This window comes from Anomalospiza imberbis, chromosome 9 (assembly GCF_031753505.1).
Source record: "Anomalospiza imberbis isolate Cuckoo-Finch-1a 21T00152 chromosome 9, ASM3175350v1, whole genome shotgun sequence".
Lineage (NCBI taxonomy): Eukaryota > Metazoa > Chordata > Aves > Passeriformes > Viduidae > Anomalospiza > Anomalospiza imberbis.
In genome coordinates, this window is record NC_089689.1 from 28,819,670 (window position 1) to 28,840,474 (window position 20,805).

Genomic DNA, 20,805 nt, shown 5'->3' on the forward strand with positions numbered 1-20,805 from the left:
GCGTGGTCTTGTGTAGCTCCTGGTTGTATCTGGGTGTATCAGGAGAAGTTCCAGTGGAATTGTTGAGTTTCAGCTTGTGGCAGAAGAGAACTTGGAGCATAAAAAAATGCAAGGAAAGTCTTAAGATAGACTTACATGTATTCTTTATTGTAAAAAGTGTTACCTGTGAGACTAAGACTGTTTTAGGCTCTTGGTCTGTAAAGCATTTAGTTTTCATAAAGCATTTAGAAGTTTGTGACTCAGCCTTTGGAAAACCAAATTGCTAATGCAGATGACTGCCCCATCTGATTTTGATTTCGACTTAGATGCCAACTATCAAACAAGGATATTTTTTATTTTTTACCTTTCACTTTAATCATCCATGAGATTAGATTTATAAACAAGCTCAGTCACTCGAGTAGTCTTGAACACTATTAAGGAACCAGATTGATTTTTTTTCCCCCACAGCCAAAATAGATCACTTATTTTAAAGACATGACAAGAAAGTCTAACTCCTGCCTAACGCTCTTCTACATTTTTATCTCAGCCTGCAGTGCCACCAGCTTTGCAGTGAGCAAGTGCACGTGTGAAAAATCTCTGTCGTTTGAGTATAGCTGTTGTTTTTATTTTAAAAATAATAATCTTTAACGAGAGGCTCTCAGCAGTAACTTCTTACAGTTTGCAGTGACTGGAAGAACATTCTGTCTTGCACTTAGTGTGCACGTTATGAAGCTCAGTGACTACAATTCCCATTACACATCAATTAAAAACTTTGTGCTGTTTCTTTCTTGCCTGTAAACTGTGTAGCCTACAGCACTCATCATTAGCACCATTCTCAGGTAGAATTTCCTGGTGACTCCAGAAGCAAAAGTGAGGTTATTAATGTTACTTAAGAGCTCAGTTGTTGCTCTTCTATTCTTCTGCAAATAGCTACCACTGATAAGGAGCTAATTATAAACAGCATGGGTAGTTAATAACTTGGTAATATGTTTGTTTTCCTCTCATTAGGCTGTTCCCAGTCAGAAAAAAAAAAAAAATTCTTTAAATACACAGACTCAGCAGAATTATCAGGCGGTAATTATATTGTATGCACACAATTTCCCCTATTGACACATAACAATTCTCTAAATTAAGGAATGGCCAAACCTGCATTCCACACATGCCATAAGACTTATTCTTCCTGTTTCTCACAAACTGGTTTTGCACACCCGCCAGTTCCTACCTGTGCAGAGCTTCGGCTAGGGAGGCTGCAAGCTCTAAACCACGACTGGAAGATTTTATGTCTGTTAAATATGTTCCCCCTACACAGAGGAGCCGTTCTTGAATGCCTTAAGTCTTAATAGAATACAGATTTGGGGGGAAAAAAAGAAAAAGTGAGCTGGCCCAGCCTTGGAAAAGTACTTAGAAGAGAAATTCTCAGTAAGGTCCCCACACAATCTGTACAACTCATTACGGAACACAGAGCCAAGCTGAGTGTCTTTGGCTCTGGGATCCTCTCCCTGCAGAACTGCTGGAGCCAGCGGCCACCAGAGACCACTCAAAGGGCTCTTCTGTGTCCTGAGCCTCTGGTGAGGGAGGTGTGATGTATCACAGGGGGATTCTTTAATGCTGACACTGGCCAGAGATACCCATTGGGGGCTTTCTATGCTTGCTGGCACAGCTGCAGAGTCAAATGCTTCTTATTGTAGGATAACGTGAACATTTGAACCAAGAATGGATTCTTCCATCATTCACTTGCCTATGTTTCTTCTTATGGGACTGGGCTAATTGAAAAGATTGAAAATAAAAGTTTTAACTGATAAACAATTTGCTTTCAGAATTAGCCATGAAAAAATCTGGCAGTGAAAATAAGTCTCGTGTGTCATCACCATATTCATTCAAACTGCAAGAATCATGCAATGCAGATGAAATTCTTGCCTTTTTATTGACCTCTGCGTGCTTTGAAAAATGTCCTGCTCTGAATCTGTGAAAGCCTAAATGTCAGACTAACTTCTGGCCAAACTGGTGCTTGTTTAGGGGTTTGGCCTGTGAAATGTTGTTTTATGTCTCACCAAAGCGCCCTAAATCTGTTCCACCTTGAGTTATTCTCAAGCATGTCCCAACAGCAGTGCCTTGGTTCCTCTTCCATGCCTTCATTATTTGTTTTTTGCATTCTCAGCTCCACAAAGCGTCTCAAGTCTGTGGAGGATGAGATGGACAGCCCTGGTGAGGAGCCGTTCTACACAAGCCAAGGGCGCTCTCCAGGCAGTGGCAGCCAGTCCAGCGGATGGCATGAAGTGGAGCCAGGTAAGCCCTGGCTCCCAGAGCCCCAGAACATCATCTCCACTTGCTCTGTTTCGTTATCAGAATTGCTGTGTTAGAGAGGTGACCAGTTCTAGACGTCTCGTCACTTCCGAGAAACGGCCTCATGAAAATATGGCCGTGGTTTTATTGCTCCTGCAGCTGCGAATGTTTCTGTAGTGTGTCACTTCTGTGTTTTGGCCAAATATCTGAAGTATTTAAATAATGCAGCAGGAGATAGGCGGTCTTTTTCTGTCAAATTGTCCAGATTCAGTTCTGGGATAGCTTTTTCTAGCAAAAAGCAGTACCTGTCTGGGCTGTGCTCCATCAGTTATGCTGCTTGAATAAATATCCCTAAACTTATATAAGGTAGAAGGACTTTTCAAGCATTATACAACACTTGAGATCACTTAGTAATGACTTCTAAGAGACTTACAGAAGGAGTTGTTTTATTAATCTGTAATGCTGTGAAGTGTGATTGGAGGCTTCATATTAAAATAGATATCACTGGCTGTTACACTTCAGAATGTTGAGGAAGCTCTTTGGCCTCTTCTCAGTTAATTTTTGTGTGTGATCTTTCCTGTTGATCATTTTTTTGGGTTTTGTTATGTTACATACTTAACTGTCCATTGATCACTTATCCTGAGATCATCTGGGTGCTTAATTCTATTGGAAATATTTCTCTGGGTCAGTGCTATGTGCATAGGTGAAGTTAATGCCTCAGTGTTGCTTGCAGCTAAATAATCAAGTATTTATTGCCAATAAAAATAACAGAAATCTTATTTGTTAGAGGAAGGCAAGCAGTGCCTCCCAGGGTTTGACGAGGTCCTCTAAAAGTGCAAAGGATCTTTTGTAATACGTATTTTTTGTCTTTCTTGTTTGTCTGGATTTCAAATAGTATGGGTTTGGTTTGTTTGGGAAAAACACATGCTTGTCCAGGGCACTGTGTATAATGAACTATACAGCACAGAAAAGTAAATTCGACCTGCACAGCATTAAAATCAGTTCTGTGGGCACTTGGCCAGCCACCTATATCCTTCATCATGTAGGAAACATACCCACAGCTTTCTCTGGAGACCCTGTCAAACAGCTGTCCTTTACAGCATGCCCAGAAAGTCACCAAATTTGGGCTATTCCAGACTGGGAGGAGACTGATTCCTGTGCCTGGGAGCCCTTGGAGGATCCCCTGCCAGCTGCCCTCTCTCCTCTAATGAGGAGGAGCCAGCTTGTGGGCCCTTATTGACTGCAGATGTGGCACTTTGGCAGGAGGAGAGGGTGGACCTGCAGGCAGACAAGTGCCAGGCTCGCCGTGACTGCCTTGCCACCGCCGTCCCCAGGGCTCTGGTGTTTGCTCTGAGGTGTCCTGCTCCCAGGCTCCAGGGGCTGTCCCCTTCATCAGCTCCAGGCACCAGATGATGTAAGGCAGAGCTTCACCTTGTGCTAAACCTCTGCTCACGAGGCGGCAGAAACGCGGACAAAAGCTCGGCTTAAAGGGAGAGATCCCAGCCTGTTCTGCAGACACAGATGGCTGAAAACTGATGGGGTCACTGCTTCTGCATCACTGCCAGGCTGGGGGACAGCTCCCCCCAAAGTTTGGGGTACTCGTGGTTAATGACAAATGTTCTCCATTTGTGCAGCAGCCAGAGGTTGGCTATTAATTCTGCTGTCACTTCTGGTGGTTTTCCCCGCATGTGGTCATTACCTCTGGCTCATCCAAGCCCTGGCTTGATGGTGGCACTGAGCTGCTGAGCTGGGCAAGGGAAGTACCCAAAGCTTTACCACCTCCAAAGCACCTCTGCTGCTCTTGGCACCACTGGGTGCCCATCATGAGGAAGCACAGCTGCCCATGTCAAACTTCCTGAGGTGCTCAGAAAGGCAAGAACAAGTCAGACAAGAGAAGGTTCTTCCTTCCTCATGACCTTCCTCACTTATAGAAAAATCCCAGATTCTGCTTAGTCTTGACTGTAAAATGGCAGAAAATCACCTTGCAGCATCAGGGACTGTAGCCAGGTACCAACTAGATATAGCTCAGATTCACCAAGCCATCTATCACTGTCACAGCTGTGAAGAAAAAGAGCTTTCTTTATCCTGCCCACGTGGGATGCACTTCCAAGCCATCCTTGTGCTATATCCACGCAGCCCCACCCCAGTGTTTCTGCCGTGGCTTTCCAGCAGCCTGTCCTCTGAATTCATTGCCTCGGCTTCTCTGTAAAACAGGGTCACTGCAAGAGCACGGCTGACAGAGGATTACCTGAAGAGCCACAGCTCATCAGTGGTGAAGGACAAAACAGTGCTGAGTGTCCTTCCCCGCCAGGGCAGCAGTGGGGTGTCACTGGCCCGAGGTGCTCCCCCAAGGGACACGTCCTGCTGTGGTCTGTGCCCAGACATCACCTCTGGGTGTGACACTAACGTGTGGCCTTTTGTGTTCGACGTGGGGCTTTCACCTTCACAAGTGTAAAATGTTTGAGGAGCCCTTAGTGGGTCATCTGCCTTAGAAAATAATTTGGTCACCTGAAAGCTGTACAAGTGATGCTAACATCCCATTTTAGCTGGGGGCTTTCCACAGCATTCCTCTCTGAGAGGGAGCTTTGGAGCTTGGACCAGTTTCAGATCCATCCTTTCCGATGTCTCTATTTCCAGGGCAAGGCCTTGCCATTTATTTAATCTACAATCAAAATGGTGGCACAATTTTTAGCATACAGTAATCTCTGAGCTTCGGTGTTTTGTTTTCTTCTCGGTGAAATTTGCAGTAGAAGTTTAAAGACTAAACCCATCTTTCTGTTTAACTTGGCATTTCTTCCCTGCAGCTCATTTTGTGCTGTGTGGGATAACACAGGTATCAGCAGTGCAGAATGGTGCTGTTTCAGAAGACAGGCTGAGGTTTTATCCCGTGCTGGCAGAGTAGTGCAAGCCAGGTTTCCAAACTCCATAATTAAACCCTGTCCTTTGGGTTACTGGCCAAACAACAGGAGGAGGAAATCAGACCAAGGAAAGGAAGCTTAGACTTGTCTGTGGGATGGCTGCTCTGGCTGGGAAGGAAAGTTCAGAGAGGAGCCAGCAGCCAACCTCCCAGCCCAGTAGGATCCACACCAAAGATAATAATACATCCTTTGCCTTTATTGCCTTTGAGTAGATTGCTTCCTCACAGGAGATTTAGATTTATGCAGAGATAGCTTCTTGGCCTATATGCCTTGACAGGTTTATGGGAGTGAGAGGATGAAAATTCCATCTCTGTGTGTCGCATCTGCTTAATTTTGAGGTGTGCACATGAGAAAGAGGGGAGACTCAAACACTGGAGCAGGTGTGAAGCACACACATGCTCATGGCACAGGCACTGGGAGAGGGTGGTAGGGAAAGGTGTGGCCTGGGACAGTGTGGGGAAATCAGGGCTGCATGAGAGGGAGATGGAAGAAATGCACTTCAAAGAGAGCAAAACCTAGAAGAGAAAGGGAAAATGAGAAGATAAGCTTTAGACCATACAGAAGGGAAAAAGAACAAATGCCAGGAAAAGAAAGATTTGACTTCCTAGAAAGGAAATATGAAATGGAATATGTGAAGTCCTCTTAGAGAAAGAGAGCACTCCAGGCAGAAGGTTATTTATCAGCAGCCGTGACTTGTTGCTCTACATCTGTCTCCATTTTTTTTCTCTTGAACAAATTCCCTTTTTGGATACTTTTCTTCCTGCTTTGCTTCCCTGTGACTGCCCCTGTAAGTGGTCTTTGGAGGGCAGGCTGTATGCTCAGAACATATGTGCAAACTGGCCGGAGAACAGAAGAGGACAAAACCACTCTGTGTGCTATTTAGATTAGGCAGTGGATGCTCCCCCCGTGCCTACTCCTGTCTGCAGGATACAGGCTGCACCTACTGTCCATCCACAGCCCTTCCTCTGAGCTTCCGCTTGCTCTGCTGAGGCACGCTGATGTCTGTCTCATGTGGAGACTTTGCTGGGTGTAGATCCTCCGTGCTTCACCCATCTGGGTGTAGATCCTTCACGCTTCACCCGCCGGCAGCACGACCTCTCCGTTTGTGGCACATCGGGCTTGCAGTGATGAGCAAAGGACTCAGCTTTGTTTATTTTACAGATATTTTCTGCAACCAAGGGTGCAGCACTCTCCTTGTACGTCAGGTGTGACAGCCAAAGCAAACCCCAGCATTAATCCCATGTTCCTTGTGCTGTACTCCTTGAGTCTCACATCCATTTACCTGCACTCGAAAGCTCCTGGGGAGCTCTCCGACCTAAAAAGGCTGGAGTCTGCCAGAAAAGATGAATTTCCTTTCACAACAGGAAGGCTTAGGAAGTAAAACAAAGCAGACATGTAGTAAATTACTCCTGCTTTTCAAATACCTTTTGCGGTATCCTCCTTACCATTACTTTATCTCAGCACTTTCAGTACATAACTCTTGTTAACTGTGAAGAAGGGCAAGAGAGGATAAAGATGATGCTAGTAAGAAAATAAGGCAACATCACACTGGCTTTGAACTCCTGCACAAAGCTGGCCTGTGTTCAGTTCTGTGGCAGCTCTGCTTGTAATGGGGGTAAGCCATAATAATAGGTATATGTTCTTTAATTCCATAATAAGCAAACATTGAGTTAATGTATATCTGTACTCCTCTTATGCTTTTTTTTTAATGCATTCTCTTGATCCAGTCCAGGAGTAATGTTCACATTGTGCTCCCTCAGTCATTTTGTGGAACATATGGATGGTATTTGCCAAGTCTGCTTCCATTGTGTTTCTACAGCATGGCGTGGAAAGAAATCTTTAAGATGCAAATTCAGAGTATCCTGTTGGATTCTTTACTTAGATATTCTACTTGTTACTTTACTTAGATCTTCTGTTTTATTCTTAGATCATCTACTTGCATTTCCACATGATAGTTTAGTCCCTAGAGGACAGTAATCCCAGGACAGGTACCTGTTTGCACTCCTTGCACTTCTTGAGGTATCTGAAGAGACAGAGAGCTCTGCTTTGCTTGTGGCCTTGACCAACTTGGTTTGCAAAATGGCTGGGGCTCTGTGGTCCCTTTTCCACTGAGAGACTGGTGTGGCTGTTCATCTTATGATCATCCCCTTGCCCCAGCTCCACCCTGGATGTTCTGCTCCCATTATGCTGTGCTGGGCCATTGTGTGTCTTCACCTTGAAAACCCCAGGAAACAAACAAGACTTTCAGTGCAGAAACCTTAAGGAATTAGTAATATCTTTTGCACTGCATGGCTGATAGACATATCCACAGTTTTAGGGGTTTGTGAGGTTGATAATTTCACATGAACCTGCAGAAAGCTGGAGAGCTCCTCGTTAGACTGCCGGACTCATCTGTGGTGGTGGTGATGCTTTTAAAGTCAGCCTCATGACTGCTCACTAAACCACCCGGGCTACTGCTGCTTGTTCTCATGCCACCATCTATGGGACTGTCTGAAAACAGTTTCTGAGGAATTTCTGTTCAACTGAGGAGCTGAGATCTTATTTTGGAGTATTTCCCTTGCAGTGTCAGTGACCCCTAACTTAATGGTGCCGTGCCTCTCCCCATGGCTGGTTATGGAACAACCACATGCAGGCAACCAGTCCAGAACTTGTTTCAATAATGCTTTTCCTAAATCTGGCATGGGCTTTCTTCTCAGCATGCAAGAAAACTTCTCCATGTTTACTGAGAAACTTTTATTTATGCCATATGCATCAGAAAAGCTCATTCAGGCATAGTTCAGATGACCACAAGAGTTTGTTTTCAATGTCTGTTCGGAATTACATCTTGGAAATTTGAGAGAAAGTGCTATAAGGGAGATCCTAGATCGTTTTCTTTATGCCCTAAGCACAGTTGTTGCCTGGCACTGCCTGGAAGATAAAATTTTATGTGTGGTGTGTCCCAGCATCAGCGATGCAGAGTGTGTCTGATCTGTCCTCAGGCAAAAGGTCTGTGGGCTCATCAAAGACCTTGACATCGTGCACTAACTCAGAGCCCAGAGAAGTTTTCAACGATTGTGCTGCATTACTGCCAAAGATTCAAGGGACTGACTGCAGAAAAATATGATGAAAAACATGAGAACCATGTATTATACAAAATAAGGAATAGAAAAATAATCCCTTTTCACTGGGAAAACATTCAACTTCAGACCTGGAGTATTCAATGTCAAATAATTCTCTGGCACTACTTTTCAGTGACTTGCTGCAGTGGGCAGTTTTCACTGGGTCATATCTAGACACAGGAATTTCATGATCTTAATTAATTTCCTTGAGCTGAACTTTTTGGATACTCATAGGCCTACAGAAGAAAGACAAAGCCTAGGTAACATCGCTTTTCCTTAGACCAGAGGAGGTCTACATCCAGGATCTCTGCCAATTGTATTTACTCAGTATTTCCCAGATGTGACTTTGAATTGCCCTCTGGTTCTCAGTGTGTGGGGTCGGGCAGTCCCAGAGCTGTTCTGCCTGTACCTGCCTGGTGCAGCAGCATCATTACACACCTCAGCACATCTCCCAGCAGGCACCGGTGCCATTTTTTCCTCCATTGAACTTAATATCTAAAGACAGTGGGAACATTTCACACGGAATGGTTCAGGCTGGAAGGGACCACAGCGGGGTCATTTGGTCCCACCTCCCTGCTCAAGCAGGGTCATCCCAGAGCACAGGGCACAGTCTTGAGTATTTCCAGCGAGGGAGACTCCACACCCTCTCTGGGCAACCTGCTCAGGAAAGAAGTTGTTCCTCACATTCAGGACGAACTTTGTTCTTTAACATGGAATTCAACAAGGTCCCACATGCAGGCAGCCACCTGAAAAGCTGACTCCAAGTGAACAGGTAGATGCTTGAAATGAAATGTATGATGGGAACACACTTCAAGGAGCTCCAGCAGCTGTAGGATACAGAGCTTTCCTTAAATGTATTTTTTTTTCATAGAGTCCATGTGTTGCCATATCCCTGCTCTCTGCATTACAGTATCCCATCAAAACACAAGCTGCCCAGTGGTTTTCAAGAACACAAGATTTTTCTTTTCTTCTAAGAGCAATAACACTTATCAACTTTTACTGAAATACCATATCAGCTCCTTGTCACTGGCAGTCTACAGTTCCTGCCGCTAAAAGTTTAATGCATTTTCAGGAGCACTTAGGCATCAAGACTTTGATATCACAATCTGTTAGTCACAGGTGCTACATGATAGGTTTGTGTTAGCACATTATAGATCTTTTATCAGATACTGCACAAAATGTGTGTGTTTCTCTGCCAGGCAATCAGAATCAGGCTGCTGCATAGCTGATGAGTTACTCACCAATATAAGTTGTTGTTTATTTTAAACAGAACTTTCCCAGAACTGCACCTTAATGGATAACTTAAACTCTAATTGGTCAAGGCCAGTGAAGACCAGCAACTTAATGGAGCCAGGAAAAACGCAGCAGATCCATGGTGGTGCTTTGAGCATTGTCAGTCTTTCACAGTGGCATTCGTCAAGTCGAGTGATTAACATTGCTCATTTGCCATCACAGACAGAGTCATTTTGACAGCAAATTACCACTGGATCAATAGCTCAGCTTGTCTTTGGCAATTCACGTAGTAGCATGAGACCTGTGACAACATGCCATGCTGCTGGCAGTGCTGCCTCAAAACCATGGAAGGAAGTTGGAGGTAGGGGAAGAACTGGTCACCGAAAAGTCAGTTCAGATTGAAAAGTTCTAGATGGTTTCACATCCCTCCCAGGCTCCTTTTATTTTTTTTTCCAGACGCCGGACAACACAAAAGAACTTGGCCTTGGGATTCAGCCTAAAGTGTACTTTCCATTTTTAATAAAATTAGTAATCCCATGCAAGTGTTGAAGCACATGCCTCAGCTTTGCTGTAATCCCCTGAGGAAAACATCCCTTCAGCACAGTCCCGGAGAAGTCGGGCGGTCGGTCAGTGTTGTGGCTTCGCTGCTTGCATCTAGTTCCAGATGTCAGGAAATGCATCATTTAAAAATGGAGATGGAGCTGTAGGAGTTCTGAGTTGAAAATGCAGAAAGAATTCTCCTGTAGTTATGAAATTAAAGCTGTTTTTGACTGGCCTGGTGCTAACATCACCCCTGCGTGCTGCTTTCACTGACCTCAGTGGCCGAGAGAAAAGCAGATCTTTTGTGCACTGGCACAGTGTAAGGTCACCTGAGGTATTTCTGTCACCAGACACAATTCACATCACCTGCATCCTTTTCCAGACATATAGGAAGGATTTCCTGCATAGAAAACTATTCCCTGACAAAGGCTGGAGCAATGCTTCCCAATGAGAACAGGATTCCTGGCATGGCAGTGCTGTGTTGGTCATCCATGGGCCTGACCTTCCTCAAACGATGTTAGTGGCCAAACAACATTTTGTTGCCACCCATTGTTGATCAGAGAATCAAAGAATCACAGCATGGCTTGGCTTGGAAGGGATCCCAAAGCCCATCCAGTCCCACCCCCTGCCCCAGGCAGGGGCACCTTCCAGCATCCCAGGTTGCTCGGAGCCCCATCCAGCCTAACCTTGGACACATGCAGAGAGGGGAGTCCTCAACCTCTGCTCACAAAAGGCCACAAAATGTAACTTAAAGCAAAGACAGTGATGTGTCTGGGGCTTCACTTTTGACACCAAGTGAAAACTCCCACCTTCCTTGGCACTGAGACAGAAGCAGACAATTTCCACAGGTGAGCTCTGAAAGACAGGAGCTCTTCTGGATGACTGTGGCTGTACATTTCTTGCTGATCTGGGGTCTGTCAAACCTGAATTCAAACCTGAATCTTTGTGAGCTCCAGACAGGTCTCCTCTGACCCAGAGATCCTTGAAGATCATCTGATAGTGCAGCATGAGGCTGTTTAGTTGCAAAAAGGCATTAACACATTAAAAGTAGTGTTCCAAAAAAATTGAACTAGTCTTCTTGTTTGCTTCTGGGACCAATTCAGGATGTTGACTTGGATCTATAAACTCTCCTATAGATTAGATCTTGGTTGGGAAATGGACTACATTCCTTTCATGTGCTGTCTTAGCAGTTGAGATCAGCAGACTTGCTTTTTCTAATGTGTTTGGGAAGCAGAAGCAATATTTTATCTCCTGTGGTATGCTGCTGGTATAGAAATGTTCAGGCTTATTAATTCTTCAGGACGCAGGAAAGTCTTCATCACCTGTGTAGGCAGTCATGGGAAAGGACCCACTGCAAAGACTCCACTGAACTCTTTCTTTTTTTTTTTTTTCTTTTTCTTTTTGAAAGCAGCTGGAAAATATTAGTAATCTTCAGAGCCAATATACAGTACATATTGAGAGCCAGTAAATGATGCATATTATTGCAAATTCCTGTGCACTTCTGCATTTTATAAAACAGATAAATACTCACCTAGCCAGACAGGCTCCCCCAGGGATGCACATTACATTTCCAAGCAGAGGACAAACCAAAAACACAGAACAGAACAAAATTAGCCAAATAGAATGGCTAAGTGTTTGAAACAAATGGTTTTAAGATCACTGAGTAAGGAGCGTGACCTCCTTTTGCATCAGTCAAGGCAACTGTGAAACTTTGTGAAAGAAGCTCACCACAAAACAGATGCTGGGCTATCTTAGGTAAATAAGTTACAAAAAATAATAATAAACCCCCCACACACACTTTTTACAAAGCACAGCTGTGTAAATATTGCACGAGACAGGGGAGAGATGTAACATACACCCTTTTTTATGCAGAAGTTCTGCTCTGGGCACTGTTTATTAACATTCCCAGTACAACCTTCACTCCAGTGCCTAGCACACAGTGCAGCTACTGTACTCCCTGCTCACGTTTGATCTTGGCTTTAGAGGAGAAAACAGGCTTTATTTTAAAGGAAACATTTTCACCCAAAGATAAAAGGTGCAAGGAGAGGTGTTAGGAGACTGGTGGAATTATAGGATCATGGAATGCTTTGGGTTGGAAGGGACCTTTAAAAGCTCATCCCATGGGCAGGGACACCTTCTGCTATCCCAGGCTGCTCCAAGCCCCATCCAGCCTGACCTTGAACACTTCCAGAAGACCAGGAAGGTCTGGACCAAGAAGACCTGTACAGGACCAGGTACAGGAAGAAGACCAAATCTCATCTTTTTTTTTTTTCATTCTCTTTCCCACACCTTCTGCCACACTGACTTTAGATATGCTCCTGCTTCTGCACCAGGTGAGGAGCAATTCTCCTTAGTTTCATTGTGCTGGATGCCTTCTGCAATTTTCCTGCTCCTCAACTGCCATGTACAGCACATTCCAGCCTACCAAAATCTGCCCACAGAGAGGAACAAATGGCTCTTCTCAGCTAGACCAAAGGCTCACCTAGACAGGCAGTTTGCTGTCTCTGACAAGAGCTGGTGGTGGACACTTAAGGAAAGATAACAGTAGGAGAGGCATCCAGTGATGCTTTTCAGAGTACAGCCCCATGGATTTTGGCAGCAAACAGCTTGGTTTCACGAGCCAGAGGTTTTGCTCACATCTTTGTGATTGACTGGCTTCAGTGAACTTTCCTTTCAGAGATGTGCTTTTAACCCATTCTTTAGTTTGGCCTCCACAACATCCCATGGAAAAAGTTCCAGTTTTACTCAGTGCTGCATGAGGAAGAACCACTTCTTTTGTCCGTTGCCTGGTCGTTTTGCTGGATGCTTCTTAGTGGTTTTCTTTTTCACTGCCAGAAGTAGTGAATAAATCATTCCCCAGTTACTTTCTTTACTTTCCTTCAAGTTAAGTGCTGCCCCAACACTTTGACTGCAGCAGTCAGCGAGCACAGGGAAGCACAGAAACCCGTCTCACAGCCTCTCAGCTCGGGTAACAATTTGGCTGAGTGGCTGCAGAGCCATCTTATACCTGCAGAAATGTCTGTGTGCTGTGACAGCAGCTGTGCTGTTCACCCAGAGTGGGTTTTGTGTGGCTTCCACCCCAGAGCTCACAGTGTGAATGCAGTTGAGCCCCCAGAGAGCCTAAAGAAGGGATGATGTTTTAAGTTCTCTTTCCATTTCCAGCTCCAAAGAAACTTAAATCCCAGCATCTAGCATGGCTACAGCTCTGTTCTGGTTCCATCTTGCTCAGGGAAGAGCAGGAGATCCACAACATCCTCCACCTCTGCTTGTCCTCACCACTCCAGCACAGCCCTACTGACATCATCCTTTCTGCTCCTCCCTTACATCAGTGCTCGCTGCTATTTTTAGTGTGATATACACCAAAAAGCATAACATAAGAGATCCACTTGCTCAATTTAGCTGGGAAATTATAGGCTGTTTTACTGTTTTGTGCAAAGTCTTCATTTGCCTCAGTAGATTTGTGTGCACATCTTCAAACCCCAAAAAGCCAGACAAGTGAGGTGATACTTGCAGCCCCAAGAGCAGCACTCTGGAGAAAAATGGGACTGTTTTATCTCAACAAGGGCTGGAGGCAAAGTCTTGGGTTCCACTTATAGGAGGGAAATAATTTTATTAAAAAAAAAAAAAAGTAAGGATTTAGAATCAACGAGATTTGAAAAATAGAAATGTATGGATTATCTTTCTTCACATTTAGTGTTTTATTGCAGCAGCTCCTGTCTCCAGGAGTATTATCCATGATGCAGCACACTAATGCACTACCTTGCTCTGAACAGGAGGAAGCACTTTGGATGTAGTCCAGGTTTAACCCTGTCTTAGGGCTTGCTTGCTTTTACTTTTAAACAAAATAGCAGCAAATGGAAGTAAAGCATCATCCTGACTCTTCCTCAGAGCATGGCCAATGCTACGTGTGAGGAGCAGCTTTGAGACAGAGGGTGATGCTCACTCCCACTTGGTTCATGACTCCTCTGCCTCTCTTTGCCCTTTCAGTCCCTACAACCCACCTCTGTTCTCCATCTTTGAGTGAAATTCCCCCAACCACAGGTAACCTAAAGGTGCTCTGCAAGGAGCTGCTCCTGGTCAAAGGGACTGTTCGACATCTGACATCACACTGATCTCTGAAAAGATCCCTGTCATCCAGGCAGAATTGCAAATTCTGGCTGTTTGGAGGTTTTAAAAATTAAAATATTCCCCCAAACAGCTGTATTTCTTATGCAAATCCCCCACCAAATGGTACCTTGTAAGTATTAAAGAAACTGTTTGTCCTGTGTTATAAAATGATCATCTAGAAACCCATTAATTTGGGGTGGGGGGAAGGTTTTAAGAGGACAAAGCAGGCTTACAAACCACATTTCTCCCATGCCCTGTGAACTGTTGGGCTATTGTGATTTTACAGTGCTATTTCTCTACTTTTGCTGGGTTTTTCTCTTTAATGTTATGTGGATAACCCAGAACAAATACTGACACCCAGTTCTGAGTAAACAGTGGCAGTGACTGAATAGAAACTTGATGTCAAATATACAACCACCCTGGGAAAGTCAAAATCCATTGCTTTCTCCTCTCTTCCAGTTGTGTCCTCTGTAAGTGTATTATCCATAAAATTAGCGATTTAAAAAGGCATCTAAACATTATTTTTCATATTCATAGCATCACTTTAAAAAAAAATGGTTAAAAATCGATTTGCTGGCCTCTTGGGGAAATGCTGTAATGTTTTTGGCTGTCTCCTACTTTCTGCTGCCAGCTAAAAGTACCATCTGGCTTGTTTAGGGCCCTTTTCCATATCAGGTGCTTCCAAAATTCTCCCCAACCAGAGGATTGTTTCGTTGGGTTGCTCTGCCTGCTGAGGCATGTGTCCTGGGCTGGGAATCCTACTGCTTCTGTTCCCTGCCATGTTGCTGACAGTGGTGTGTGTATGTTTGGGCACGGATCTTGCTGCCTCTCTCCCGAGGACATTTGCATCATTGTCAGCTGCACATATTAAATTGATATGCAGGGCTCAGAAACACGTATCCCATCTTTTGTCCCTTTGTTTGTGCAATTGTTGTGGTTTTAATTCTTCTTTGACACCTGGAATATCACAAAGCTGCTGATAATCTGTTGGCTACTAAGGGAAATGACATTGATAGAAGGATAATGTGTGTCAGACTTATATCTCGATAATTGCAGACACACCCCGAACCCTCGCAGCCCAGGGAATGAATATCCTAAATCCATTATTAATTTGGAGAGTCGCATGTGGCAGTTGGCTGTGGTGTCATCCTCTCGCTGCAAGAGTCACTTGCAAGGGATTTTAAGGCAGTTTGGGTCGATTCTGCATCGCTGTGTCGATTTGTGCCTCGTACGAGTCGTTTTTGGCGCGTCCTTGCTGCCATTTCGTGGCAGCTCGAGGAGCTGTGACAAAATGGGGTGGATGTCCTCACTCCTCACGGGAGGAAGGCAGCTCCCCACGTGCCTTCTCCTGCCCAGGAGTACCAACCCAAGCAGCTGAGAACTGATGTTGTATACATGGCACCAGTTGACGGTGACACCTCCTCCTCGGGACCCTTTGTATTTCAAATTTACCAATTTACTTGGAAATAGAAACACGCCCCTAAAGGATTTATGAGCAGATTTGAAGCACTGTAGTTGCAAAGTCCAGGCTTGATGTGATTGTGTGGGAACAGGAAGGGTGTTTTGGAGCAGCCACTGCCGTAAGCTGTCTTGTCCTATTTCAAAAATGATCTGTGCCATACACTGCTGACTTTTCCTGTCCATCCATTAAAAAGTGAATTATGAAGAGTGCTGAGACAAACAGATAGGAGCTTAACCTTGTTAGTAAATATCAGGCAGCTGATATATACTGCTAGAATGTTACATCACAGCCTCGCTCTTCAATATAAGTTTATGAAATTATCTTGTTGCTATATAAACTGCCTTGGTTGGGTACATTCTTCCAGAGGGTTATTGTTTTTTGGATGTTGGCACAGTAGCATGACTCTGAAGAGTCAGTTCATGATCTGGTGAATTTTAAAGACTTAGGAGATGGCCATATCTATTTTTCAGCAAAGGAATGAAAGCTTTTTTCCTTTTTTATTTTTTTTCTCCCCTCCCCTAAGGTATTAAAAGTTTCAAAACATGTGCTGAAATGAAAAGGAAATAATAACTAAAACCTGGATGGGAAGTAGTGCCTCAGAGTACTGACTTTGTTTATTTGCTTGTTTCCCCCAAAATCTTAATATTTCAAGTACAAGTTAATATTTTAAATCAAGTAAACCTGTTCTGTGAACTAGTAAGGTACTTGAACTATTATCACACATTATTCATTTATTTCTGTGTGAGTGCAATAAAAATTTTACAAGCTGTAATCTTGTTCTTTTAATAGAGAGAAAACTATGCAGAATATGTTGCTTAGAGTATTAGATAAGCTGCAGTATGTTAATCAAATATTTTTGTGATATGAGGGCAGTTGAGAAAACAGTACAATTTTTGCTAATGGCACTGGTAAGTAAACGGATCTATCATTACATTGTCATGAAAAGTGACATTGAGCAGAAACACCCTGCCAATCCCTAGAAGATAAGTATTTAATGTAATTAGACAGACACTGTCTCCTTTGTTGAACGTAGCATTAATCACCCAGAGAAGTCCAACTTTATATGAAATGGTTTTTTTCTGATATGCCTTTGTATTAGAAAGCTTCTCACTCGGTTTTGCCACGATGATATATTTGAAGAAATGACTGCAGCAGCTACACGTGTTTCCTCATGGCACATTTCTTGCTGTTCTGTGTTCCATAATACTTAATTCTTTTTCATTTAGCAGTGTTGCATTATATAGCTGTGACTTGTTCCTAAGTCTAGAAAGCTACGTGCAACTGGAGCTGAACCTCTTTGAACCAGTGTAATGCATTCAAGTTATGAAATATAAAAGCAACACAAATAGCTTCCATTATGTTCTTCAGTCCTTCCTCTGTGGTGTTAGCACAGGTTCATTGTTATGGCATAAGCAAAATGTTTCTTGCCTCAAATGCTCATCCATAATATCACACACACACAAAAAAAAAAAAAAAAAAAACCAAAAAACCCAAACAAACAAAAAAAACCCCCTTCTTTTTATGAAAATCTCATTGTTAAATGGATGAAAAATGTTGCCCCCTTCCAGAATTCATTGGCACTACATTTTTTATCCTCTTCCCCCCCACCCCCCCCCCCCCTTGTTGCTTGTAATTTGTACTGTGAAACGCTGTCTGGTTATGAACTGGTATCAATTTGAGTCAGTGCACAGCTGTGTCTTCCCACCTTCTCAGTGGTGCCGAGGGCTTTGAAGGGAAAGAAAAGGGTTTAGTCAGAGATGACAGCCAACTTCACCGGGTAACAGGTGGAGGTCAAGTTGGTTTATTTGTTGGGCTGAACAGAGTGCAGAGATGAAAAATCTTTGCCATAATAAGGTTTAGGAAGAAAATGCTGACTAGTCTAAGCTTTGATTCCAGCTGACAGATCCTTTTCTAGTGTTCATTACTTGATTTCACAGTTCAGGCAATTTTAAGAGGCTTAAAATTATGTTTCTGCTCTCCTCTATAAAACTTTCTGATCACTTTCTAATTTTTGCTTTAAGTAAAGTTATAGGGATTCCCTGATATATCACTCCTGCCTGTAGACTCTTACAAAGTCAATATGCCATCAAAAATGTAAGGATAAGCTTTTTTTTATTCCAAACCCCTGCTTTTACTGATTCTTTTAACAAATGAAGTAAAAAATTCATGTGTAGGCACCAATTCGATTAGAAAATTAAAATTAAAAATTTCTAAAAATCCCCCTGAACAGTGGATAGTAAACTAAGCAGGATGCTGAAGAAGCCAGTGTTCCTGTGTGGGAATTTGGGATTTCTAGTGAAGCACAGAGTGCTGAGTACCAGTCCCTGTGCTCCATCCTGAAAGGGAGCCACAGCCAGGCCCTGAGAATCAGAGCAGAACGTGCTGGCTTTGTGTGGCAGTGCTGGGACTGGGGTGACCACACACAAAGGGATTTCACCGGGCTGAGCTGCCTGCCTTTGGGTCTCTCCAAGTGCACTCTTCCCTGTGCCAGCTCCTGGGAGGGACACGGAGGCGTTTCTCCTCTCCCACCCTTTTTCTTCCACCACCACCTGCTTCCTACCTGCTGGAGTGGGCAGAATAGGATTATCTTTAGCCATTTGCTAAAATCTTCCCCCTCAGACTTTCTATTACTTCTGCATTCATTCTTTGCAGGAAGAGGAAACTCACTGGTCAAACCCTTGGACACCAGAATAGTTGCATGCAGTTTCCCAGGGAGCCAGATAGCTCTAAAGCTTCCCAGTGAGTGACAGTTTCTCTCTTCTATTCTTCTGAAACATGTGTTTTACACATATACTGAAAAATGTTAATATCAATTTACAGCCAGATCCTCGCTTTTTTTCTTTTCTTTTTGCTTTTTTTTTTTTTTTTTTTGTAAAAGGTTGAAAAATATCAAATCTCCCAAAGTATTTACACTTAGAGCACCTCAGCACACATGTCACTTTTTTACGTAGGAAAAAGTGTTGGATGCTCTTATACACATAACATCATTGGGCTTCTGAAAGCTGTTAGCTCATTCTGAGTTAGTGGCAAGAACGCTGGACTTGCCAGCACCAAACTGTGAAACCTTTTCTGTGTGACTGGTAGAAATCTCATGGGGGTAGAAATCCAAAAAAAAAAAAAAAAAGGGGAGGAGGGGGGATGTAAATCTGTGCATTTGGATTCGAGCAGCTTCAATAGCATGATATCAACTTTGTCCTAGAAGTCCTTGAATCACAAATGATTTGGGAGAGTGTTTTGGAGAATTAGCACTGTATGCTTTCCCTGGTTTTTTACTCTTTTCTAGGTGTCCATTAGTTCCCACTGTTAGGGAGAGGATTCTGGACTAGGTGGATCCCTGTAATCTGATTTGGCATGGCTATTTTTCTGTGTTCCTAAGCTCATGAGATCAAGTTATGTAGGATTATTTTATAATGTCAGAGCAGCAGTTTCTGAGGTTGGACAAAGCTATCTAGAAAAAGTGTCTGATAAAAGAAAAATCCTGTCCCATACTGTAGCTTTCTTGGTCCAGTGAAGCAGCATCCTCACACACACAAATCTTGTAAAGTTGCTTCTGATAGCTCCCTGTGTCCGTTGGTTTTTGTAAGCTAAAGTGCCATTTTCCTTTTTACAGCTTAATTGAACCTAAATGCACCTATTTTCTGCAATGTGGTATTTTGGTAATTTCGCTATTTGCTCGTAAGTTTTCCCTTAAGCAAACTGAAAGCTTTCCCTTTATCACTTCACTGGGCCAAGATTTCACACAGTATCCTGCTTGCTACAAAATATGATAGTGTTCTCTCTCACCTTGTTTCTTTTTTCTTCTTTTACTTTCTTTTATAAAATCAGGATATCTAAGAAACCCCGAACACCGCGGAGCACTTCATGGTGGGTGTGCTTATTCGAACAATGCCAATGCTCTCGTTCTCGGTGCACAGAGTTTTCGTGTTGGTTTGGGGGGGGATGTCCCAGGTGCCCCCTCTGGTGTGGATTCTCCGGTGTCTAGTAAGGACAGAGCTCGTGCCAAGCACTTTGCCAGAGTGCCAGCGCTGGAGGGGGCACTCCCATGTCACCTCTGCCCTTGCCGTGCCTGCTTTCATGGAACTTGCAGGGGGATTTTCCCTGGGAGCTCTGTGCCTCTCTGCCAGGGGTGTTTTCACCTGCCCTGTGGGTGGCAGAGGGCTTGGGCAGCTCCCAGGAGCAGACCTGCAGGCAGCAGGGCCATCCAGGCTCCTCTGGAAACGATGCCAAAGCCAAAGTGCCGTGCTCTGCCTTCCCTCAGGGAATCCTGGAGCCACTGGGAATGCAGAGGAGGGAGGCTGATCTCACCTGTCTGGTATCACCTGTGGGGAAGTGGTTTCAGTCTCTCTGCCTGGGAGCTGCTGGTGGCTGGTCCCCAGTGCCATTCCAGTGTGCATCTGGATGTGGACATTTCCAGGAAGGGGCACAGCAGCTACAAATTATTTCTGGTGTTGTGGAGAGTTCAGTCCCGTGACTGTCACACACGGGCAGTCAGGGGGTAAAAACACCAGGAACCACTGGATACCAAAACATAACAGTTCCATGGGTCCACTCTTGACCTGCCAAATTATAAATCCCTTGGTACAATGCACATGAATTCAGTTTGCAACTCTTTCTTCCTTTGGAATAACCTATAAACTCTTCACCTCAAATTGTGCAGAAATCAGGTGGCTTTACAGTCCGTGGTAAATCACCTGGGCTATTTTCAATCCTGACCACAGCTCTTTTATTAAATAAAACACATTTTCAATGGCTCTGTACACCAATTAAATCTTCAAAACCAATATTAGCACCAAACTTAGTCTTGCCATCATAAAAGTCATTTGAAAACATTACCATGCAGTAACTGAGGTCACAAGTCCAGAAAATCTGCATATTTACCCATCTCCATCTCATGCCTGGGGCATCTAGCAGCCATCATTGTTATATATAGCCTGGGTAGCCAATGATGGGTTTGATGACATGCAAATAATGAGCACATGATTTTTAAGAAAATTAAATAAATAAATAAACCCCCCCAAATTTTACTCCATCCTCTTCAGTTACTAAGATTCCCTTTAGTATCACTCGCAATTTAGGATCCATATGCATCTTCAGGAAGATATAGTTGAAACATAAATCTATTCTGGGTCTTTTACTTGCAAAAATATCATACCTCAGCTATAATCATATGCAAAGACTTTTTAGA

General features: G+C 43.7%; 1 protein-coding gene and 1 long non-coding RNA gene across 20 annotated transcripts in view; one reads left to right on the top strand and one right to left on the bottom strand.

The window, feature by feature from the left end:
• NFIA (nuclear factor I A) overlaps nt 1-20,805 on the top strand; it is a 409,015-nt gene that overhangs the window by 328,291 nt on the left and 59,919 nt on the right. For 9 of the 19 annotated variants that reach the window (XM_068198897.1, XM_068198899.1, XM_068198898.1 and 6 more), the window contains 3 exons: nt 2,138-2,265; nt 18,273-18,359; nt 19,446-19,484. In XM_068198897.1, the coding sequence (XP_068054998.1) occupies nt 2,138-2,265; nt 18,273-18,359; nt 19,446-19,484 (254 nt within the window). The remainder of the gene's footprint in view (nt 1-2,137; nt 2,266-18,272; nt 18,360-19,445; nt 19,485-20,805) is intronic. The other 10 variants (XM_068198902.1, XM_068198911.1, XM_068198914.1 and 7 more) reach the window with 2 other exon arrangements.
• LOC137478831 (uncharacterized) lies at nt 10,009-12,465 on the bottom strand. The gene is made up of 2 exons (XR_011001835.1): nt 10,326-12,465; nt 10,009-10,223 (listed from the first exon to the last, which is right to left on the bottom strand). It is a non-coding gene; the product is annotated as an uncharacterized lncRNA (long non-coding RNA).